Raw genomic sequence first — 25,168 nt, forward strand, 5'->3', positions numbered from 1 at the left:
GTAGAGAGATTTCCCATGTACCCTATTCCACACACATTCACAGCCTGCCCCCACCAGATGGGATATTTGTTGTGATTGATGAATTTGCATGGACACATCAACGCCCAAAGTCCATGGTTTCCATCAGGGTTCACTCCTCCCCATTTAGGGTTGGGTGGATGTATCATGCCGTTGTCTGTCATTACAGCATCATACAAACTAGTTTCATGGCCCTGAAAATCCTCTGTTCTCTGCCTGCTTGCCCTTTGCCCCTGGAAACTACTGTCTTTTTTCTGTCTCCTTACTTGTGCCTTTTCCAAGAATGTCACAGAATTGAAATCATATGGTATGTAGCTTTTACAGATTGGCTCTTTCATTTAGTGATACACATTTAAGTCTCCTCTGTGGCTTGTCATGGCTTGGTAGCTCATTTTTTTTTAAACACTGAATAATATCCCATTGTGTGGATGGATTGCAGTTTATTGATCCCTTCATTGAAAGGACATTTTGGTTGCTTCCAAGTTTTGGCAATTAAGAATAGAACTGCTACGGGGCACCCAGTCGGCTCAGTCATTAGAGCGTGTGACTCTTGATCTCGGGGTTGTGAGTTTGAGTTTGAGATTACTAAAAAAATAAAATCTTAAAAAAAAAGAACAGAGCTGCTGTCGACAGTTATGTGCAGGTTTTTTTGCATGGACGTCAGTTTTCAACTCCTTTGGGTAAACACTAAGGAGTGCCATTGCTGGCTCTTATGGCAGGCGTATGTTTAGTCCTGTAAGAAACCTCCAGACTGTTCCAATGTCGTTGTACCATTTTGCATTCCTACCAGCCACAAACGAGAGTTCTTGTTGCTCCATATCCGGAGTTTTCTGGATTTCTTCCTCCTCCTCCCCCTCCTCCTCCCCTCCTCCTCCTCCATCCTTCTCTTTGGCCACTGCTAAGGATTTAAAATGCCATTCTCCTGGGCTCTCATAGTCTGTGCTCACCTCTTCCATAGCGCTCATGAGTTCATTAATTCAGTCGTTCCATCACAAACTCACTAGCTGATTCGAGTCCTCATTTGCTCATGTGTATGCTCGCCCATTTATTCTCCACACTCACCAAAACTGCTGACCCGCAACTTACTGTGTGTCAGAGAGGCTATTATAGGATCTCTTCCGGGGCTGGGAGCTCCTCAGGGACAGGCCCTTGGCCCGACTCACGACCTCACGCCAGGTGCCAGGCACAGCGCCCAGCACAGAGCAGTGCTCAGTATGTGTTTAACTGACCTGACACACATTAGAGGAAACGGTCTCTCTATTTTTCTTTCTTTCCAAACCGAACACCCCAGGAAGAGCCAGGCTTGGTGGGGACTAGATAATTGCTTGACTGATATTTCAAAGACCTTTCCACGAGAAAAGGTCTTCCTGAAAATGAATCCTGGCTCCCTGGGAGTTTGCGGGCATGAAGTGCGTGCAAATGCTCATTCTCCTGCTGAACCCAGAGGCAGTAGATGGAGGAGCTCAGCTAGAAGGTACCAACCTCGTATTGGCTCTAGGGAGCAGCTCCCGAGTTGGATTCACCAGGATTCCAGGCCCAGATCAACTGCTGCTCTGCAGCTGTGTGACTTTGGGCCTGTCACTGACCCTCTCTGACCTCAGCTTTCTAAAGGCGGATGGTAGCTTCTCCTTGCTGGCTGCTGAGAGCGTTGAATGTGACAGCTCATGCACATAGCTTGAGAAATCAATGCTGACTCCACAGAAGGCCCCCCTCCTTCTTACGAGGACCATCGCATCAAAACTGTGTGTGTTGAAACACCCTGCACCCGCTTCTGTGACCCCAGGGAGACGCCTCTGTGACTCCCATGCCACTTCCCTGCGTGTCGCTAAGGCCTGACCTCTGCTGGCCCTGAGCGGGGGTGCCCACGCTCTAGGCTGCCTTGGCCCAGCCTCAAGTCTGTGATACAGCACAGTAAGCAGAGCTGGAGGTCCTGCGTGAGCAAATAGAAGCTACTGAGGTCTGGAGTGCTTAGAGGCTGCCCTGGAAACCGCCTGGCCTCTAGTCAACCCCCCGTGAGCCTCCACCCAGCCTGCTGCTCACAGGCTGTGGGACCCCTGGGGGCCCCTCCTCCTCTCTGACTCTTGGTTTCCTTGCCCATAGGCCAGGGTCAGCCCAACGAGGAGCTCCGACGATTGGGTTTCAGCCTGACTTCCTGAGCACCTCCCCTGAGTGGCTGTCACAACTGGGAGGAGGGAGCCGCTCCCCACAGCGAGTGGGTGGCAGCCAGGGATGCTGAACTGAACATCATGGTGCACAGGACAGCCCCACGACCAGTGCTGAGGTCGAGAAACCCACTCTAGTACTGCTCCTCCAGGTTGACGAGTGAAACCCAGAAAGGCCCAAATCACTCCGTGGGTGTTAACCCAGTTCAACTTCTCCGAGCCTCCGCGTCTTCCTCTGTGAAGTGGGGCTAAGAATCACAGCGGGGTTGTGGAGAGGTGGAAGAGAGAGACCCTGCAAAGCGTCCTGCCCAGGGCTGTACAAACAGCCAGAGGATTAGGAGTGGGAGGACCCTGTCCCCACCTCTGGAGTTTAGTTCTGATTCTTCCCGGAGGGGCCGGAGGGGCCGCCCGCTGCCTGGAACATCCAGGTGTGCGTTGTCGTGGAAACCTTTCAGGGATGGCGTACTCAAGAGCTTGACTGATTTTTTTTTCCTCCTCAAAATAACCCATGCTGTCAGTCAAGTAACACTCAGGCACAGTGGTTAGGCAAGTGAGATTGTTTTGCCATCATTAAAAGCTGAGCAGGGCACCTGCTTGGGGGAGTTTCCACCCCGTGACAGGCAGTTAATAGCAATGCCACAGCGAATAATTAATAATAGTGACGATGATGGTGATGGCCTCTGTGTCCTGCACGGCAGCCCCCCACCCCGACAGTTTCTGTGCCAGATGCTTCACACGCACATCAAGTACGACCTTGAGTGTGAATACAGTATTGTGCCCGTTTTACAGACACGGATGCCGAGGCTTGTAGGGGTGAGTGCTGGGGCTGGTCTGAGCCCAGTATGGATACCAGGTGCCATGCTCGAACCATCGAGCCTCACTGCCTCTCAGGAGCCTCCAGCAGAAGGGGGTGAGGGGACAAGGCTCAGTTCATTTTATCTGTGGCCACAGCATCCAAACTGTCAGCTCTAGGTTCTCTTCTTGGTGAGCTCTGAAGCTGGAAACACTACCACCTGCCCCTGGAGCCCATCTCTGAGCATGGCCCTTCCTGATCCAGACACCCCTGCCTCAAAGAAGGGCTCTTGCTTGGCTCTGGTATTTGTTGCTTTGTAAAGCCTGAGACAGAATCAAGTTCTCAGCCCTGGCACGCCTAACGCTTCGATCTATCCCAGGACGATGGTACAGCACAGCCTCCAATCCACACTGCTCCTGCTTGCCTTCAGACAAACAATCCCTACCCTGAGCAGGAGGCAATAGAAAGAATGCTAGCTACAGAGTCAGACAGACCAGGGCATGGACCCCACCCTCGTTACTTCCTAGCCCTGTGGCCTCCAACAGCCTGTGTATGCTTTTAAAGCCTCAGCTCACTAAGCAGCTCTCAGAGCCAACGTATCACTGTATGATAAATAGCAGGTTAGTTAGGGTGCCCCAAGAGTCACTGGGGACCCACACTTTGGAGCAGCTGCCAGTGGCTAAGGGGACTGATGAGAACCCTGGGTTCCTTGGGGGCATTTCCCGCAGTCAGTTCATGAGGCTGGGGCGCCACCTCGTGGCGAGGGTCCTCCATTGAGCCAGCCCCGAGGTGAAGCGAGATGAGGCCGGGCCTCCTCAAGCCTTGCAACCTGGACGAGGAGGAAATGACCTCCAGGCTGCTTGGGGGATGTGAAGGCAAGAACAGGCTTCGCACCTGCCTTTACCATTGGCTGGCCCCCAATAAGGAGCCTGGAGAGCTCGCGGCTTCTGTTCAGTGCATTCATTTGCTCATCCGTTCATTTTGCCTCCCCTCTCGGTCCCCCTCCCCTGCCCCTCATGGATGTTCACCTAGCCCCTAGATGGTTTTGCTTTTCTTCATAGCCTTCATCAAGCCCATCAAGGTTATAAGGCTTAAACTGCTAAAATGTAATTGTTTTAAAACTGACAGCATATGTCAGTCTTATATAATCCACAAATGAGGGACAGTGCAGGATGACAAAGCCGGTTCAACAGAACACGAGAAACAGGGATGTTTACAGTATGTGGGAAAAATGACGAGATGAAATAGCCGTATTAGACACAAATTTGGTTAATGTCCCACGGGGCAAAACGACTGTTTCCCTTGGAGCTATTTTCCTACTGGACAGAAAAGAAAGTCATCACATGGTTTCAGTTTTACAGAACTGCAAAATGCTTGCACCCTGAGCAGTCGGGTACACAAACATGCTCTTGCAGATGCTGCAGCGTGCAGTCACCTTTTGGCCTTACTTCTGGTTTTTTTTTTTTTTTTTTAAAGATTTTAGTTATTTATTTATTTAACGGAGATAGAGACAGCCAGCGAGAGAGGGAACACAAGCAGGGGGAGTGGGAGAGGAAGAAGCAGGTTCATAGCGGAGGAGCCTGATGTGGGGCTCGATCCCATAACGCCAGGATCACGCCCTGAGCCGAAGGCAGAAGCTTAACCGCTGTGCCAAGCAGGCGCCCCTACTTCTGGTTTTTGGATCACTGTTCTTTACACAACCTGATGCACGCTACGTATTTATGTTTTTTGCCTGTCGCAAAAAACAGGGTTAGTATCGGACTCCATGAGGGCACGGATGTGAGATGTCTCGCTCTCTGCTTCCTCCCAGACACCCAGTCAACATCCAGCATATGGACAGTGGTGGACAAATATTTGCAGAATGACTGGGTGTGTCAGGCTTGCGTTTGAATGACACCAGTCCTGTCCCCATGGAGCTCACCATCTGTTAGGGAGGCGTGCAAGAAAATAGACAACTCTCACCCCAAGTTTTAAAAGGATCATATCATAGAAGGCTCAGGGGCTGTGGACACCTGGGGAAGACTTTCTGGAAGAAGAAAATAAGGAGAGTGGCTGGGTGAGAGGGGTCTCAGAGGCTGGGGGACGGGTCTAAGACTGTGGTGCATTCGGGGAGGAGGGAAGTATGGCAGACAGGATAGGGCTGGAAAGGTAGGCAGAGGCCAGACCTTGAGGGCCTAGTGGGCTCTGCAAAGGAGTTTGGGTTTTATGCAATGACCTCGCATGGCAGCTGTCTGCAGGAGATCCTTGGCATTCATGACTGATATTCCGCCTGAGAAGCAAGTCTCCAAATTCACAAGGATGTAGATGTTCACAGCAGGAAGATTTTCCATTATATTTACATGCTGAAGAAGAAATATTTTCAAAGGTCTCACACATCTGCTCATAGTATCCTTCTACTCAATCTGCTCTCAGTGGAAGGGGTGGTGGTGGGGTCTTCATAAACTTCCAAAGACAGACTCGCCTGAGTCAGAAAGCTGGGTGTCATCCAGAGCCCCTCTTTTTCCTGTACCTGCCCCTCCACTTCTGCCCTTTTTATTCATTCCATCAATGAGGAAATCACAAGACTGAATGCCAGACTGGGCTGACAAGAATGAGGGCCTGTGTGGGGGCAGAGATCGGGGCTGTCCCCAAGGGTCCAGGGCACTTTTCACTACTCAAGTCTACTGACTTCTATAATAGCACTGCCCTTGGTGTTTCCAACCGAGGGCTAAAATGCACAAAACTATCAGATTGGTATCAGTCTGTTGGTAGACAGGCTGTAACATCACTTAGTAGTTCATGGATTTAAAAGCCACCAGTCGGTTGCACGGTATTGCTGGGCAGAATCACTTTCCTATGTCGGGTAAGCAGATCCCTGCCAATATCTGCTTTGGGACACTGCATGGAGCTGCCATGTGAGAAACAGCACAATCTGGAGGGTGTCCTTGGTTTGAGCTGGGATCCGGGATTGAAACTCCTGCTCTTTCCAATGTCTGAGGCGCTGCTGTGTGCTGGGCAGGTGCACTGGCCGAACGGTGGGGGTGGGTTCCAACTGGCAGTCCCTCCCAGGATGCAGGAGGCTGCAACCCAACTAAGTGAGAGTCCATTCACTTAGCTTTCTAGGAGCACATGGACGGGAAACACAGCACGCACAGAGGTGTCATCCCATTGGGAGGACCATGCACACAGCTTTTCTGTCCCTGCATCCATGGATGGCACGTGTGGCTGCTGTGGCTGAGGGCCAGGACATGTGTGGGTTACCTTGACACAGAGATGGCAAGCTGGGTCTCCTACTGACATTCCACATCAGAGTCCCTTAAGGCCAAGGTCTGCCTGTCGAGTTACAGCTCCCCGAGTCCAGGCCTTCCTGCGCACAAGGATCCACTGCAAATGGGCAGGCACCACGGTCTTCACTCTATGAAGAGCTTGGTCTCTGAGGTGGCTTCCCCAGGAAGCGTGTCTCCTGCTGCCGGTAGCCCATGGGGTGGCTTGTTGGACATGGGGTCGGCAGTGTGGAGGATGGCTTGCCTATTCCTCTGAGGGCCTTTTAGGTCCCCAAAGTGCCCCTCGTGTGTATGTGGATTATCGAATATAATCTCCACAATAACTGTGTGCAAAGACAGGAGTCTTACCATTTCACAGAGGAGGAAACCAGAGGCTCAGAGAGACTAGGCCACTTGTCCTGGGTTGTCTGGTTGGCCTGGGGCAGAGTCAGGATCAGAACTTGGTATGCTCAGCCCGAGTTTGTGCTCTTAACCAGGAACGACGTGTCGCAGCCCTGCGGCTCATGGTGACTGCGGGACCAGTAGCGCCAGCACCCCCTGGTGGCTGGTTAAGTTCCAGCATGAATCCCCACCTGGAGGACCGGAGTCAGAATCCACATTTTGGCAAAACCCCCGGCGACTTGTGTGCACAGTAATTCAAGAAGTGATGGGGGCCACAGTATCACCGTTGATTTTACTACATCTTTCCTGGGCAGGCTTGAACAACCAAGTCCCCTCCTTGAGCCATATAGTCTCTGATATTCTCTGAAAATTTTACCATGCGTAAAAAAAAAGAAAAAAATTAAGTGCAATGGCCTATCTAGATTAATTCCCTAGCAGAACATCTCGATGGTTTGATGATTCGGAAATATTGCTGCCAAACAAGCAAAGCCATAAAACACAGTGAGAAGGGGGCATTTCACCCCCGAGAAGTGAGAATCTGACAATGCTTTGAATTATAGTGGATCCAGATTAATGCCAGGCCCCACTTAAAGGAAGCTTTCAGGCCGAGTGCTTTAGACATGAAAGCACTCACCCGAATGCGCTGGGTGAAAGGCACGATGACTCTATTGCTTGGTAGCAGTTACATTTATGGGCTTGTGCCCAGGAGTGCCCGGACAATGTGTGAGTGCTGACACATCGCCAGCTGGGGGTTCTGTCTCGTGGGGCTCTGTTTTCAGGACTCGTCATTAATATATCCCATTGTGAGCTGCAACTCTGTTCAATGATGGCAAGTCTGTCGGGGAGGGTTTTGTGTAGGAACCTCGGAAAATGGGAAGAGCTCAAAGGCTACGCTTCTCAAACCCCTCACTGTGCACAAATCACCGGGGTCTTCTCCAAGAGCAGATTCTCAGTCAGGTCTGGGCTGGGGCTGCTATTGCTGCTGGCGGACCGGGAAACTCACTGTGAGAAGGGGGGTGGAGCACAGGCCCCAAGCCCAGCTCTGCCACTCGGCGGCTGTGTGATGTCAGGTCGGTGGCCCAACTGCTCTGAACTTCATGTTTCTCGTACATAAAATGGGGATGGCTTCTGCTCTCTAGGATCTTCGGAAGACTGAGAGATGATGTGTGTGGATCTTCTTCCCACTCCCAGAGGGGAGGGTGAGACTCCTTCTCTGCACATTCAGCTGACACCCGTTTTTCTTTCCTAAAGAAGCTACTGTTCTTCCTGATCCGAATTTCTCACTCTTGGCACTCCTGCCACTGGGGGCTGTCCTGTGCGTTACAGGATGTTTAAGCAGCATCCCTGGCCGGGAGCACGTCTCCTGAGTTGTGGCAACCCAAACTTTTCCAAACATGGCCAACACCCCTGGAGGCAGCAGTGTCCACGACTGGGTAGCAGCCCCCCAAGCAACGGCTCCTATTCACCGTTCGTTCAACAGTACGTGTCGAGTACCCACTCTGGGCCAGACCGAGTGCCAGGAATGTACTGATATTTAAGACAGATGAGGCCCTGACCCACGGACATTTTTTCCTTTTAGAGCCGTAGTCTTCACAACTGTTAAATGGGTGTAACCAGGCTGAAGTCCCAGGCGTTGGCAAGACAAAGTGAGTTAATCTGGCGTCTGGATGGAGCTGGAGAGGCAGAGACACCAGGAGGGTATCTGGGCTCTTGGGGGGGTGGGCAGGGAGAGGAGCACGCTGCCCGGTGTCAAGTGTGCAGGAGCAGCAGGACAGGAGAGAGGAATCTGTGGGGAGGGCCAAAGCAGCAGGAGGGTGGGACCTGAGCTGGGAAGGAAGAACAGGGAGAAATGGTGGGTAAAAGGGCTTCGAGCAACAGGTAGAAATGGGAGGGGCCCAGAGAAGAAGAGAAATGATCAGACAGAGATATGCGCACGTGATGCAAGTGGAGAAGCGAGCCCAAGGAGAGGAGGGGAAGAAGCCGAAGCTCTGGGAGGAAACGCCGTGAGGCGGGTCTGGCACGAATCCGGGTCAGCCACACGGGACCAGGAAGAGTGGCTCGTGGCTGTTCTAAGCTCACCCGATTTTGGTTACTAAGAGTTCAAAGAGAAAATGAAGGGCTCTTTGCCAGCTCCTGCCACCTCCTCTGAATGGGCCTTGCCAGAGGGACGGGGATGGGACATAGACAGCCTTGGAAGGCAATGAGGCTTCTGGGCCTCATTCTGTGTAGTGTTATTACTGTAACTGTGGCGACCATCTTGAACACATCTGTAAGCAGATAACACAGGGCAGCACGAAATGCTACCCCGGTTCTGGGTTCTCTGCCCACCAGGGAACCTGAAGTCACAGACTCAAGTGGGATCAAGCAGAGAACACCTGCCCGACGTGGCACACATATGACAAGACGGCAGCACGGCAAAGAGGCAACTAGATTGACTTCCAGCCCAGACAGCAACAGACTCCAGAAAACAGTCCTGGGGCATATAAAGTCCATCTGCCTTATTTTTAAAATGATAGACAATCTCAAACACATTACTTTGTGAGCTTCCGATTTTATTAGAAACGTATTCTAAGAACAGTCGAGAAGCCATGCTTGTGGATGCGACGGGTCACATTACCGGTTCCACAAAGATCTTCCAGAGCTCCTGCAGGGGACAGAGAAAGCAGAGTCCCGAGGTTCACAAGGAGATGAGTCCCACAACACGCGAACCACGGGGAGCACGCACGCTGCTGCAGGAGTGGAGAGCTGCTTCTGAGTCTCTGCTGCTCTGGGCTGTTCTTTCTGCCCCACTATGGAAGAGAAGCTGGATGGCTAAGTTCTGGCATTCATCCAAGACGCATCAGAACGTCACACGCCAAAATGGACCAGAAGAATGGCAGTAAGTCACAATTCTTCCATTTGGGGAGCTGTTAAGTGCCATGTCCTGTGACTGCTGATTTTCGTAAGGAGCTGATTTTCCTGGCCATGTGCTGCTCCTCCTGACCCAGGCGGGTGGAGAGGGTATAGACACACCAAGTTCTTAGTGGAAACTTTGAGTCTTCACCGGCAGAAGTAGAACGACTGCTGTCTACAGCGAGACGGGCGGGCAGGGAGGCAGCCCAAAGGTGGCGTAGCCTCCTCACGCTCGGCAACCACACAAATCCAGTGCCGTGCTTGCCTGGGGAGCCTGAGAGGGAGAGCCCTCTCCCCTCTCCTCCTCACAACTAGGACTGGTCTCCACAGACCCACCACAGAAGGGGTGGTCACAGCCAAGAGGCAAAAAGAACAAAACTCATTCCTTCCAGACCTTTGGACTTGCAGCTCCTGATAATTATAAGGGATTTTCAAGGGTAATTTTGTTTCTCAGGTTTCCCCCATGAGCTGGGTTTAAAAACCATAATAGGAAGTGATAAGGCTGTAGGATTAAGTCCCAGCTCTGTTGCTGCCTGGTGGGGTGATTTACCTTGTCCTGGCATCCACCGAGACAGGGGAGGAAGGAGCTCGGCCTGGTACCTAGCCCACGGGCCGTTACTAGCACAATTACTCAGAGGCCGAGTTTGACGGACCCACTGTGCCCGGTCAGAAGGGCCATCGGTCATCAGTTAAGCCTGCCTTGTCTGAGAGGCCAGCGAATTTCCACAGTGAAGATGTGGCCTCCGGCACTGGGGTTCTGGCATCGAGAACCCCACCAAGTGCCCCTCACTGACTTCCTGTGTCACCAACCACTTTCTGTGCTTGGCCCTCCTGCCTCCGGAGCCTGAACTGCCCACAGGGAAAGAACACGCTCTAAAGTCCAAGGTGACGGTTGGCCTGCAGGCCCATGTGCAGGGCTAAGAATGGGGAGAACCCACCACAGCTTTCGGCTGCTAGCGCTCCTCCACCCCGATAGCACCAGGGTGCGGGGCATGTGTCTGGAGGACCCTGGGGTCAGCAGTGTCATGCACAGCAACGACGGCCCGCACGTGGTGGGGGCCGCACCTACCAGCTGCTGGATGCGCTCATACACGAGGAGCTGAGGGAAGGAGGCCTCCACCGGCTCCACCGCGAAGCGCAGCCGGCCGTCCGCAAGCCTCTCCAGCCGCTGCAGCCAGGAGCGGAAGTGGTCGTAGGCTTCGCACGTGACGTCCAGGTGTCTGAGCGTGAAGTTTAGCCTGCGAACAAGCAGCCGACACACATGCCTCGCCTTCCTGCTGCTCCCTGACCTCACTCCCCACCAGCGGGTTTTCACTGAGCGCCTACTGTGCACTGAGCACTGGGTACTGCCTTCCTGATTCTGCAGGATAGCCCAGGAGGTGGACATGGTCCGTTTTACAGACATGGCAATGGAGGCTCAGAGACACAAAGTCAGGTGGCTCAGATACCACCACCTGAAAGGCCCTGCCCTGAGCTACTAAGTGGAGCAGGAGGCGGATGCAGACCGCTGGCTTCCCCTGCCCCGTCCAGCGCAGAATCTGCACATGGGGTGCCCACGACCATTTTTGCAGTGAGTGTATGAAGGGCAGGAACTGAGGGCAGTGGGCGGAGGAGGGTGCTGGGAGGTGGTGGGTGGGGAGCCATCAGTGGGCGACTTTAGAACACGTCCTTCCGAGTCCTCCCAACCCGGCCACTCGGCCACCTCTACACCATAACCTGCAACACGATTTAACCTGAAACTCAAATTCTTTGCCTTTTCCCCTTTTCTTTCCAAGATTTTTTACTACAAGAAACTTCCAACAGTGTGATCAACTGTCCCAGCTTCAACCACTGCCAGCTCACGGCCGCTGTGGCCTCTGCCTCCCCACACACTCAGACTGGATCATTAAAAAGCTAACGCCAGCCATCACAGCGTTTCCTCTATAAACACAGCCATGTGCATCTCGAGAAGATAAAGGCTCTTCTGCTTCTTTGTTTCACCCAAAACAGATTTGATGATAATTCTTTAACATTCTAATATCCACTCAAGTCTCTTGAGGTTTCCCTCTGACTATAAAATCAGTAACCAAGTGAGGTCCACATGCTGTCATTGGTCATGTGTGCCCTGAAGAAGCTCCTTGATATTACCCGTATGAACGACACTGTGATGGATACGCCCGGGGGGACAGTGAGGACACAACCATGATCGCTTCCACAGGGCAGATTTCTAGATGTTGGACTGCTGCGTCAGTAAGCAGGGCTGGTTTCATGGCTTTTTAAGATTTTATTCTTAAGTAATTTCTACACCCAATGTGGGGCCAAACTCACAACTCCAAGATCAGGAATCACGTGCTCTACTGAGCCAGCCAGGTGCCCTGGTTTCTCGCTTTTGCTACATACTCCAAACTGCCTTCAGAAAAGTTGTGCCCTAGCATAGGAAGTGGGGAAAACGATGTAAGGTGTCCAGCACCGTGTCTACCACAAGATGGACACTCCCTCAATGGGAGCTTAATGCTTCAGGATGTTCAAGTGCAAACGTCCTGGAGGGGCTCTGTCTGCATCAGGAGAGGACAGACAGGACCGGGGCCCTGAGGAGACAGATGGCATCCCGGAGGGGAAAGAGAGGCCCTCAACAGAGCGGTGGCCACGTGTCCCGGCTCTGGAGTGCGGCTGCATTCAAGTGCTCGTCCGCTCATAGACCAGCCATGACAAGTTCCCTGCTGCCCCTCAGCCTTCCTCTCTCCACTGGTGAGGTGGGGGCAGTGGAACCTCTGCACCGGGCTGGCCAGCGGATGACAGGAGGCCACCAGTGTAAGGGGCAGCACGCACTGGCACATGGCAGGTGCTCAGTGAGCGAGTGACAGGACGACACTGATAGATGCACGCTCAGAAGGGGGTGTCAGGCTCTCAGGGTCACGGAGCTCACCTCTTTTCCACAGACAGAATGGCTGTGCAGGCGTTTTTCAGTTTGTGAGCGAGGCGGGACAGTGTTTTAAACAGAGCGTCGGTTAGGTCATCGTCGTAAAACACTGCGGGGAGGGAAGCAGGCGAGGGGAAAATGCAACCATCAGGGAGATCTGTCCCTCGGAGGATCCCCGGACAGGGCGCCAAGGCCCCATGAACCTGCAACGGCAGCAGCTCGCAGGCTGAAAACCGCAGGCGGGTGTGGTGGGGCGCCCAGGAGGCCGGGGAGGGCTCCGCGGAAGGGCGCGGGCGCCACTGTCACCAGGACGTCTTACCTTCGGCTGCAAGCAGGATGGTGGTGTGGCTGTACAGGTCAGAGACATCCTCCTGTGACCAGCTGAAGGGGACCTCTGGGTCTGTGAAAGGAGAAAGGCCATGTTGCGCACGTTCGTTTCTCTGTGGGCCAGCTCTGAGGCTAAAAGAAGCTTCAGGAGAGGAACAGTTGGGGGTAGCTCGGAATGGCAGGCAGGTCTGAATCCTAGCGCCCCAGCTTCAGGGTCACGGCTGCCCACACGGCAGCCAGAGGTCTGCCTCTGCCACTGAGGGGCAGGCACTGCTACCCCCACGAACTTCCTGTGTGACCCTGAGAAAGGTGTTTCATCTCTCTGGGTTTCTGTTCCGCACCAGAATGGGCTTAGTAACGCTGCCCTCAAGGACTGCCAGGGAGGTCAGGGGACCTAAGGTGCTAAATGCTCAGCAGGTGACAGATACTCAACAAGCCATGATTTTCCTCGCCTGATGCCGGACAGGGAAAGAAATTTTTATACAAAGAGTGAGCAAGCATGCAGGTCTGAAACAGCCTGTATAACAAATTTAGAAACCTCTCCCACCCAGTTGGCCCTGCAGCCACAAGGCTGACTCCCCGCCATGGACAGAGGACAGAGTGCTGTGCTGGGAGGCTACCTTCCAGCCCTGGGCAGGTGCTTAACCCGGAGCGTCCATCCTCATCTGTAACTGGGGGACTACTGTGCCTACTGTACAGGGACACTGCCAGTCTGAGTGACAGAGCGGGTGGAAGCTGCCAGCAACTGTCACTCATCAGCAGATGGAGCGGAGTGGCTGTGAGCTGAGGGACTGTGGCGACAGCTGGGACCCTCTGCTCAGCCCAGGCCACAGGGCTGACAGCCTGAAGGTAGGACAAGGGGCCGTGAGTCTTCCAGGACACGGGACAGGGAGACGCGCACCTGTACACAGGTCATCTTTGAGCCAGTCCAGTTCTTTGACCTTAACTACACCTCCTGCAAAAGCAAAACCAAGCAGAATGTCCAAACTCAAAATAGGGAAAAGCCTAACCCTTCCCATTCTATGTCCAAATCCCTCCGTCCCTCCGCCAACATCCTCTCCACGTCCCTCCTTCCCTGCAGCATTTTTTGAGTGCTAGGTCTCAGGCCTCACAGTGGACACAGGGAATGCAAAGGGTTAGGAGGCATGGCCCTGTTCTCGGGGACCAGCACCCCAAGAGAGGCTGGCCGGCCAGCACGCACCAACAAGGCTGTGTGGTCAGGGCACTGCTGAAAGGACATGCCAGGGGCACAGAAGGATGAGAGGAGCTTTGGTTTCAGACGGGGGTGTGAGGGGAGGCTTCAAAGAGAACGTGAGTCATGCCTGCTCCTTCCTTCCAGCTCTTGTTGACTGGGCATTCAACAAACAATGCGATGGGGGACCACACAGACAGGCCCCTGCCCCATGGAGCATGTGGCCTAATGGGGTGGCAGATACCTATCAACCAATCACGCAGACATCAAAATGCAATGGTTCAAGGTGAAATGAGGCTCTGGTAGGGAAATGTGACCTTGTCTGGAGCTGAAGTCTGGGAATCCGAGTATGATGAGGAACTGACAGGAGGTGTGGGACCCTTAGGCCAGGGCGGCCGGCACGGAGTGGGTCCTGTGAGGCAGGGACTATGGATGGCAGGGCCCGACCCCCACAGGATCTGGGACAGGCAGACAAGTTTGGTGTCCACTCAGACAGCAACAGGAGACCTCTGAAGGGTCTGAAGCCCGTGGGCTGGAGTGGCCTGATCTGAGTGGGAAAGTGCCCCCCAGGTGCTCGGAGAAGGCCTGGACAGGAAGTCTGGTGAGGAGCTGCCGCCATCTATCACGTCAACTCATTTCTGCAAGTGCTGCAGAAATCCAACAATCAGGCAGAGGGGGTGGTGGGACGGTCCGGGCAGAGGGAAGAGCATGTAAAATGGTGCTCGGCTTGCTAGACAGGGCTGGACGGCGAGGCTGTCCGGGGAAAAGGCAGGAAAAGCAGGCATGGGTCAGACCAGGAGGTTTGGGAGCCAGAGGGAGAGCTTGGACTTCACCCCTGAAGATTTTTGGAGAGTGAAGTCTGTCTCATATTTTTGAAAGGTCACTCTACATGCTACATGGAGGACAGCTGGGAAGGGTCAGACAAAGAGCTGGGAGATCAGGTGGGGGCCACTGTGACATCTAGGAGGGAGAGAGCTGAAGCAGGAGCGGCAGTGGGTGCGGTGAGGAGAGGATGACGCGAGGACAGAGTCATCACATCTGAAGCTCTGTGAAGCCGGGACTGTGCTCACCTGGGTGTACAGACCCAGCTCCCGGGGTCACCGTACCTGGTGTTTGTCCCACCTGCCAAACAGAGAACCCTCCTCCCAGGGGAAGAGCTGCTGGGCCTCACCTCCGGCGGCAGTCAGGTGGCTGTTGAGGGCAATGTTTCGCTGGCACATGGCCAAGAGATCTGTACCGACATCTGGAACGACAGAAGGGCACGCCATAAAACGCCAGCGACCACCACACTCATCTCCAGGTTCGACAGCCTGACTGCAGAGAGGTGCACAATGTCAAGTTTCTCCTGTGTGCCTACTGCCAACATGAAGCATGTTCATTTTAAGGCCCTTTTCGACGATCTTTCCCTTCAGTAAGACAGGGGGCTGGTGGGGACAGACTGTGCAGTCCAGAGGGAAGGGGTGAGAGCTCCTGTTTTGAGTGTGTATGCAAGAAACAGGTGTGGGTGTTTGATGTGATTCATTGAGACACAGAGCAGGTTTCTACACGCTGGGGGCATGCTCTCGGCAGCACGAGTCGCTGTCGTGGCCATCCGCGTCTCCTGAGCCGCCCGCTGCTCTGACGAGGTGGTGCTTCCCCCTTTCAGCAGAACTGAGCCTTGGTACCGTGCATTTTTGATGGCGCAAGGGGTGTGGGGGGCGGGCATTATACCAAAACTTGATTTTCACTTAGAAGAGTGTACACGTGGAAGGTACAGAAAGCTGTGTGAGTGACATGTGCCCAGCCCACTATGGCTGTGGATGCCCCGACCCCGTCTCATCACCCACTGAGGGCTCTCCATTCCAGAGAACGCGCAGAGCCTGGGACACACCTATGCCTTTCCCGGGGCCACCGGGTAGAGAGAATATTGATGGTGTGTGCCTAACAGCACATAACCGGTTCAGCAGCTTGTAACTCTTTATGGGAGTTTTTGTTCAAATAGATCCTCTGTGGGAATCTAACATATAAAACAGGTGAGACAGAGCAGCGTCAGCTGAATGACAGTGGGAGACCAAAGCCTTGGGGCTGCCCCCCAATTATCCCTTTGCTGGCCCTTGAGGGAGCGCACAGAACTCTGCCCCATGGAAACCAGTCTGAACCACAGGCGCCCCTCTCCACCCGCCATATGACAGTGGCCGTGTATATGACCTGAGGCCAGCGCCTGACCTTACTCTTTGTCTGTCCATCTGGACGAAAGATGGTGGCAGGCTCCCTGGCTACTGTCCAGGGTCACTGTGAAGTCACAAGTGGGTGCTGAAGCATGTGAAAGGCTTTGCCGACTAGAACGTGCGGTGTAGATGCAAGCTCCCTTCTTTGTGCCAGGAAACCCCCCTCTCAAGGACAAGACAACTTGATTATATGCTGCTGTTGGGCACCAGGCACAGGGCAAAGCTCTTGGGTAGTGCACGATGGCTTCACTCTGGGAAGGGCTTGCTGATAATTTACATGCACCTTGGCACGGAGTGGAACCAGGGGCTGCCCTGCACACTCCCAGGCAGCGGCTAACGCAGACTATCTGGAAAGTGTGCCAGCATCACAGGGGATCCCCAGCGTCCCTTTCCTGTCTCAGAAGCAAAAGACAGACGTCATGGGGATGGGAACTAAGAGTCAATGAGATGCAAACCAAAGCAGCAGATGTCCTCTTTCTGCCTAGCAGACCCTGAAGATTTAAAGTGCAGTGACACTCCCTTCTTATGAACTGGTACACGCTTTCGGAAAAAGCGCGTGGGGCAGAGTGGGGTGTAGTTGAGAGCACTGCGCCCGCAGCAAACTGCTGGTGTCACCACCGAACTGCGAGTTCATGAGATGCCATCACTGCGGGGTGCAGGAGGGTGCGAGGGTCTATGGCATTTTCTGTAACATTTTAGCAGCTTCTACGTGAGTCTAATACTATTCCAGAATAAAAAACTGAGAAAGAAATCACTTGGCAGTATGTATCAAAACCTTAAAAGGGGTCACACCTGCTTCTAGGAACCTAGTCTGAGGATCAACAGACAATGGTGAACAAAGGTGTTCACTGCAGGGCAAATCGGCAAATAGAAAAACAAAAACACCAAAACACATGGGAACCACCACAATGTCCAGACACAGAAAATGGTTTAAAAAAAAAAAAAGATGAAATTGTACTTGGTCTTTAAAAGTCATATTTATAATTTCTAATGACTTTGGAAAATACTCTTCAAAAAATGTTTTTCCACATTTTTGGCAATGGACAGCAACAAACATACAGTCTGATTTCAGCTACTGTTTGGGAGTATGTACACTCAAAGAAAAAGGGGAAAGATGATGAAAACCCAGACACAAACAGTTAAAGCAATGGTTCTAAAGCTCCTGGAGGACAGCGACTCTGTTTTATTCACTCCTGGATCTCCTGCATCTAGGACTGCGTCCGCATCCAGAGGGCACTCAATAAACTGCATACTGCTGAACGAATCTGGGGATTGTACAAGTCTGAGTCAATTTGATTTGCTGTCCTGGGAAGTTTCCACAAAAAGTAGGCTAGACTTCTACGACCAGGGAAGAACGTGAAGGCTGTTTTCAAGCCTGACGCCAGGCTTCCGCGGGCTATGGGAGGAGGCGCGGGCTGGGCAGCAGGGCGTCCTGCACTGTAAGTGCTCCTGCCCCTGCGGGCTGTGCTGGGCCATCCCAACGCTATTGAGAAAACAACAGAGAGTGGAGAAAACCAGCAGAATGGGATGGCAAAATCAACAGCAGCCGAAGTTCACGCTTCCTGACACAGTCAGGGCACGCTCCTGAGATGGTGGGCCTACCTGTACAGTAAACGGTGCGTGCCACGGTGGCTGCGATGATGCTGGCCAGCCCCGTGCCCGCCCCGAGCTCCAGCACAGTGCGGCCCTGGAAGACGTCCCGTTGGAACAGAATATAGTCGGCCAGGAGCAGGGCACCCCGCCACACCTGGGGGAGAGACAGACAGGAATGACAGCGGACGAGAGGCTCCAGGGAGACCCTTCGGGGCCACAGGAAGTGGATGGGACCTACCCACCTGCTTGCCAACATCCTCCAGGGGGGTGGCCATGGTGTGCTCTGGACAGGATGGAAACCAAAAGAGAAAGGGCCACAGTGAAAATGGGGACGGACAGAACACAGACAGACGAGGTGCATGGCATTCTGCAAACACAGCCAGATGGGTGCTGGAGTTGAGCGTTCTACAGAGCGGCAGAAAAGCGGGTTGGGCGACAGTCGGAGGGGCTGTGTGAGCGTCACTCACAGACCAGGCACGGAGGCTTGACCACATAACTGGGAATCTCTGCCCCTCAGCCTGGAGACAAAGGTCACCCCCCCCCATCCCACTTTACTGTGCTGGGTAACTGTCACAGCGTATTTACATCGTCTGGATCGGCTCTGTGCCGACAAGTCACGGTACGTTCTACATGTTTCCTACGCTCAGAACCACACCAGAAATCAACAAAGTAAGTTTGAGTTTATATCCTTTTTTAGGTGAACTATGACAAGGCGTATTCTCAAGCACAAAATGTATTAGGATAAAATCTGGTGGCAGTATGGGGCAGGGGGAGAGAACAGAAATAGGAGACCAAAGAGAAAGGGGAACATGGCAAACATCTTTGCTGTGAAGAACTGGCTCTCGCATTCTTAAGCAAGATGGGGATGGCTATCAAATTAAAACACGCACAACACATGCACAGTGGTGGAGGGGCCCTGTGTGCCCGTCAGACTTGCCCACATTGGACCATATGCTCACAACGAAACAGGAGAAGGGACCCAGGGACCAAGGCAGGACAGAGAACCGCAGGGTTGGAAGCAGCATGGGTGGTGCTACCCACGCTCCCTCCACGAGGGTCTGCCCTACGGGGGGCAGCCTGCCTGCCCCTAGTGTTTGCTCCCCCAACACGGGGTTCGACCTCATGACCCTGAGGTAAAGACCTGGAGCTGAGATCAACAGTTGGACACTCAACCGACCAAGCCACCCAGGTGTCCCTCCCCTCCGGGTATTTTTTAATTGGCTACTCAGATGGGTCCATAGCCTGAAAACAATGACCTGGTCTGTGGTCAGAGGAAAAGGGTAGTCAGGAGACTAACATCTGCTTAGCGTTCACTCTGTACCAGGCCCCATATAGGCACATACTGCTCATTGCTTATTAAATGACCAACAAAGGGCAGTACCCTGGTGCAAACATAAGCCCTGGTGGGCACAACAGCTGTCAAAGGTCACCTGGCTCATGCGGGGTGGAGGTGGGTCAAAGCCCAGCTCTGCAGGATGCCAGAGTCCAAGACCTGGTTCCTTATGTCACACCTTGCAGACAGAAGCATACAGCTGGGGATGGAACACCCAGGGGTTATCCCTGCAGCTGAAGTATTTATCGCCTTGCCACTCCACTCCCTCAGATTGACAGCGTGCTGAAAGGAAGGACCTCACCATGAAGTCCCTGAGATGGACAGGCCGGGAACCTGGCCATACACTGGCACTCGGCTGTGGGACTTCGTTCTCGGCCTGCGGGATGGTATACATTCCCAGGATGTTAAACACACACACCAGAGGCTGAACCCTCAGTATGGAATAACCAAGTCTGCCACTCCTCCCTCAGGGAGGCCAATTAAGTGAAGGCTGAGAGTGAAATGAGCCATCATAGCCCCCCACGTCCCCCCAGGCCAGAACTTTCCAACGTTTTGACCACCTGACATAAGACATAAGCTAAGGTGGGGTGCCTGGGTGGCTCGGTCAGTTAAGCATCTGCCTTCGGCTAAAGTCATGATCCCAGGGTCCTGGGATGGAGTCCCATGCTGGGCTCTCTGCTTCTCCCTTTCCCTCTGTCTGCCGCTCTGCCTGCTTGTGCGCTCTCTATCTCTGTGTCAAATAAATAAATAAAATCTTAAGAAAAAAATTAAAAACAAAACCAAAAAGAACATAGCCTCTGGTGTCACACAGACCTGGGTGCGAATCATCACTCTGCCACTGACTGGCTGTGTGACCTGGGGCAAGTTCCTCAACCTTTCTGGGTCTCAGTTCCCACCTCTGTGAAATGGGAATGCTCATCCCTGGAAAGGCTGTGAGGAATAGAGGTAATCCACGGGAAACATGGAGTATGGTTCTGGTGTGAATTCCATGTCACCCTTGATGGAATAGACTAGAACACAGCCTGCCTGGTTCTGAGCAGCCACTCAGTAACTACCTGCGGTACAGACGTGTGGATGGATGAGAGCTGCTGCAGTTTTTGAGAGTGCCCTAACTGACCCCGTGCCCCTGACCCACGCCAGTGCCCAGGCTTACCGGGGCCTCAGATACCGTCATGGACCCCGGGTCTTAAGGAACAGACTCAACCAGGAGCTCTTTTCCCCGCCAGTGAGCAATGCTGGGGGTGGCAAGACAGACCACCTCCTGGCTGTGGAGATGGACATGGACTCAGAACCTTCCTCACTACCCCCCAGCTGCGTGGCCTCAGGCTTGTCACTTCCTATCTGCGTACTCTCCCTGATCCACAAACACACTGGGCCCTGAGCCACACTGCGGTGCTGCGCTGGAGGTGGGAGAGCCACACCTGTATTTACCTATTCTGATGATATCCTGGGGGCTGCTCTCTTGTGCTTCATCTGCCAAGGGGTCGTCTTCCTCCTGCGTTAGAATCGTGGGATGTACCTTGTCTCTCGGAGGCCCTGCTGGCTCAGGGTCCGAAGCCGCCCGTGGTCTCCTCTCGACGTCCAAATCCCCATCCTCGTCCAGCCGAGCTCCCACTCCCTCCTGGCTGGTGATGTCACTACTGCAGCCACTCCCCAGAGGGGGTCTGGCGCTGCCCGGCCTGGAGGGGGGCGTCTCCTCTGCGGGACCCATACCATGACGGCCACCCTCAGTCCCTGAGTCTGTCTGAGAGTCTTGGTTCCACAGAAGCTTGAACTGGGACAGGAAAACTGAAAGGCAAGACGAACACAAAAGGAGAATATCTCCAAGCTGGCACCTCCTCGTAGAAAATCTGATTTACACCTGGACAGAGTTTTTAAAGGCCAGGTTGAGGCATAGTAACGGCCCACAGAAAAGGCTCGTTTGACTCAGCTAAGAAGCTGGGGCCACTGAGAGCAGCTAGCATTTGATGAGCATCTATTGTAAAGGTGCTCGGCCCCCATTATCATAGCCCTCCCTGCTGCTGTGAAGATAGTGGGGCCAGCTGCACTTCACAAATGTGGAAACTGAGGTTTAGGGAAGTTAAGGGAGCCCATAAGGCCACACAGCTTTTGACATGGCTGAGGCAACCCTCAAACCCCGTCTGCTCAACTCCTAAACTGATGCCCTTCTCACTACACTGTTCCACCTGTTAAAGACTGGAGGACAGGACAAGGACAACAAGTGGCCTTCCCCATCCGGTGGCTAGAACGTCACTGGGACCAGCTTCAGTAAGAGTATGTGTTCCTGAGAGGCAGGCTGGGGGTGCAAGTGTTCAAGAGGACAGTCCTGGGCTGTAGTCTTCCATCTCCCCAGGCTATCTGACCCCAGTCCAGTCACTGATCTGTTCTGGATCTCCGGCTCCTGAATTCAGGGTCCCAACTGGGACACAAGGGAAAGAGGAGTATTAATTACACTACAACAAGCTAATACAGGGTGATCAAAGCTGGGGAGGATGGCCAGGGATGACCTGTGTGAGGTGACATTTGGCTGGGAGGGAAGAACCTTCTGGGTTGAAAAACAGCAAGAGCAAAGGTGCTGAGGGAGGAAGTGCATGCAGTATATGAGGGACAGAAAGGAGCAGAGAAAGGTAAGTGTGAACACACAGGCAAGGGCTGGGTTGGGCTGGGCCTCACCGGCCAGGGTCAAGAGTCTGATTTTATTCTAAGAGCAAAGGGGAGCCACTGGTGGGTCTGAATCAGGGTGCTGACATGATCTTCATTTTCTTTCTTTTTTTTTTTTTTAAAGATTTTATTTATTTATTCGACAGAGATAGAGACAGCCAGCGGGAGAGGGAACACAAGCAGGGGGAGTGGGAGAGGAAGAAGCAGGCTCATAGCGGAGGAGCCCGACGTGGAGCTCGATCCCACAATGCCGGGATCACGCCCCGAGCCGAAGGCAGACGCTTAACCGCTGTGCCACCCAGGCGCCCCTGATCTTCATTTTCAAAAGATCCCCTTGGCTGCTGGGGAGATGAGTAAGGGGAGGGTGTGCAGAGCAAAGCCAGGGAGCCCCGGTGGGAGGAGCTGGAGGCCCCAGCCTATTGACAAAGGGGGCCGGACTGGGGTAGGGCAATAGGAGCCTGAACCCTGTCTCCCGACTGGACCATGTGCTTCCTGAGGGCAGGGCTTGGTTCATTCCCTTTTGCATTTCCAGCATCAAGTCCAGCCCACCCACTGCCAACCCTGCACAATGTAGGTGCTCAGGAAAGCACAGGACTTCAGTCAATGCAACAAGGGTACTTAAGAAGTGGTGTGAGGGTAACAGCTGAACAATGCAATCCACATAGTCTTTTACCCAAAAAGAGGAGCACGAGAAAGCAGAAAACGAAATGAGATCCACAGGGGGCTGGGCCCCTCAGCACAAGTCTAGGACCTTACCAGGCTGCCCCATGCCGTTCAGCCGCACCATGAAGTGCCTGTGGTTCGGGGTGTAGAGATGGACATCTGAGAGCACAGTGTCACTTTTGAAGGTGACCTCATCCATGGCTGGGGTGGGGGCCAGCTACCATGGCCGAGCTCCACGTGAATCATGGGACAGCAGCACCTGGAAGGCAAGATCAAGTCCTCAGGACAGCAGGTCCCAAAGGGGATCGTTATAAACACTCCCCAGCCCGGTGGTAAACAGCTTTGCAATACCCTGGGAGAAGACGCTTCCTTTTTTCAATTTGCTAATATTTTTCCTAAAGGAGAAAGTCTTGGAGCCTCTGCAAAGGAAAGAAATCCATCTAGAATTGTGTTATTTTGTTTGCAGTGTGTTCATTTTCACAGGAATCTTATTTATGGCAAAGGATTTGAATTTCCATTTATACTGATTAAGTTTTCCTTCCCTTTCAATTTTTTTCCCACTTTTTTATTGTGAAAATTTTCAAATAGACAAGAAAGTTGAGGGCATAGCATAATAAACAGCCATATACCCACTGTTTAGATCCAGTGATCATGAACACCTTGTCATATGGGGTCGACTGATCTGTCTACTTGGGTGAAAGTAAATCCTAGACATCACATTTTATCCCTAAATTCTTCCACAGTGCTGTCACACAACCATAAGACCGTCAGCAAATCTAAGATAATTTACAATTCCTTTGTACCATTTAAAACCCCAGCCCTTTGCACATCCAATTTTCTCCATTTCTCATGCAAATATCTTTTATAGCTGGTTTTTCCTAAAACAGTATTCAATCACATTTACACTTTGCATTTAGTTATTTCCCATTTGGTTTTTTTTATTCTAGAAGTTGACTCCAATGGCCCAAATACCCTTTGTTGCTTTAAAACATTCTTTTTAAATAAAAAAGTGGGGGGAGGGAGTAGATCCAGAGGAAAAGCAACCAAGGCAATCACTGTACAGGTGAGGCACAGTTGTGGGAAATCATGCAGGTGACACAGCAATAATCAAAGTGCGGAAAACCACGCGTGTGGCTAAGGGGTGAAAACAGGAAGGCTCCCTCTCCAACCAAATGTTCTGTCTCATCAAAAAGCATTAAACAACAGCAGTGTGCAGAGCCATGGGCTGGGATGCTGGTGGAGCAGGCTTAAACCCGTCTCCCACTTTGTGGCTATGTGACCTGGGGGAAATCACTTCACCTCTCTGGACCTATTTCTTCAGCTGTATTCTCACCTTGTAGGGTTCCTGGGGTGTAAAGCAGTGAGCAGAGTCTGTGGCCCACAGCAGTTGTTAATTCCTTGTGTTGGGGTTGGTTTCAGGCGTTTGGCCCAAACGTGCCCATAACCCCAGCACCTCCTACAGGAGCTGTTCCTACCTGGGTAGGTGTGTGCACTAGCCATTGTGTCCTAGGCAGGTCAGGAAACCTCTTGGGCCTCTATTTCTTCAACTGGAAAATGGGGTCATCATAACCCAGGCTATTCTCATAGTCTGAGCACACATAACTGGAGTTCCTACATTTAAGGACTTGCCATGGGGAAACCAAAGTTGTACCTACACAAAAAATTTTTGTGAAAAAGCTGACCCCTTGTTAAATTAGTCTCCATGCTGGCTTTCACACTTGACAATAGAAGCCAGCACAAAACAAGTGGGTTGTGAAGTGACGCTGTGAATCTAATAAAATGATGCAGGATTTCATGATGCCAGTGAAAGTGACGGAGGAGAAATGCTCCATCCTCAGGCAAAAGCCCTCAATCAATGAGGACTGGAAAAATTAGGCTGCATCCAAAAAGGGGACTAAATGTCTCAAAGTCAGATGTGGCTCTCCCAGGACCGAAAGATGTCCTGGGGAAAAATCAAGGACTTCTTACATATAGTTTTGGAAGGGGAAAAAAAAAAAAGATCCTCTGTGATGATGCTATGAAAGTCAAACACGAACCAAAGGATGCTATTTCTTGCTATAGGGCAATTTTGTTGGAAAAATCACATCCCACAAATGAGCATAATATTACAATTGCACACCAACTTTTCTTAAATACAAACAAAACCAAAACTCAAATTCTTCATTTCTAGCTCAATTTTCAGTTTTAAAATTCAAACTACCCAGGCTTCCTGGAAATATATCCTACAACTGAGTACCAGGAAGTGGAATCCCTTTAGAGGGCTTCTCCTAGAATCTGATTATCTGGGAACAGAGGTATCTTGTACCTACCTCCTGGCCTGTGTGAAGATTACATGAGACAATGATCAGTTTTAGGGTTCAGGACAGAGTAAATGGTTAACAAATAACAGTGGATATGGATCATTGTAGCAATACTAATTAGTACTGAAGAGTGTGCTGGAAGATGGAAAAAGGCAACAGTTTTTCCACTTAGGAATAGCTGACTCAGTGTGTCTTTGGGAATGTTACAACTGGATGCGCTTCAGTCCCCTCTCCTCACTGGAAAGGAGGGAAAGTACACCCAGACTGCAGATGGGACCCCCCACCCCCCCACCCCCGCCGACCTCCCTGGGGCTGCAGGTTCATCTTACAGAAGCTTGGCTCTCTAAAGTCGTGGCAGCCAGACTCAGTCGCTCTCAGTCTGTCTCCCCTAGGGTTCCCCCCAAAGGCAGTTTGCTGGAATCTGGGGATTGAAATACCTCCCGCCTCCTAGGCTTTCCCTCTGCCAGGTGTCACTCAACTCAAC

General features: G+C 52.5%; 1 protein-coding gene across 8 annotated transcripts in view; it reads right to left on the reverse strand.

The window, feature by feature from the left end:
* The window catches only part of METTL22 (methyltransferase 22, Kin17 lysine), a 28,426-nt gene that overhangs the window by 2,675 nt on the left and 583 nt on the right, over window positions 1-25,168 (reverse strand). The window contains exons 2-11 of one of the 8 annotated variants that reach the window (XM_045784347.2): window positions 22,478-22,643; window positions 20,492-20,848; window positions 17,970-18,010; window positions 17,737-17,881; window positions 15,099-15,170; window positions 13,637-13,690; window positions 12,728-12,808; window positions 12,415-12,517; window positions 10,579-10,747; window positions 9,149-9,261 (exon numbers count right to left, since the gene is read on the reverse strand). In XM_045784347.2, coding sequence (XP_045640303.2) covers window positions 9,226-9,261; window positions 10,579-10,747; window positions 12,415-12,517; window positions 12,728-12,808; window positions 13,637-13,690; window positions 15,099-15,170; window positions 17,737-17,881; window positions 17,970-18,010; window positions 20,492-20,848; window positions 22,478-22,583 — 1,164 coding nt within the window. In that variant the 5' untranslated portion in view covers window positions 22,584-22,643 and the 3' untranslated portion in view covers window positions 9,149-9,225. Of the gene's footprint in view, window positions 1-9,148; window positions 9,921-10,578; window positions 10,748-12,414; window positions 12,518-12,727; window positions 12,809-13,636; window positions 13,691-15,098; window positions 15,171-17,736; window positions 17,882-17,969; window positions 18,011-20,491; window positions 20,849-22,477; window positions 22,644-25,168 lie in introns of those variants that run through there. The other 7 variants (XM_087870569.1, XM_045784345.2, XM_045784342.2 and 4 more) reach the window with 7 other exon arrangements.

Source organism: Ursus americanus, chromosome 2 (assembly GCF_024610735.1).
Source record: "Ursus americanus isolate L20-20 chromosome 2, mUrsAme1.1.p, whole genome shotgun sequence".
NCBI lineage: Eukaryota > Metazoa > Chordata > Mammalia > Carnivora > Ursidae > Ursus > Ursus americanus.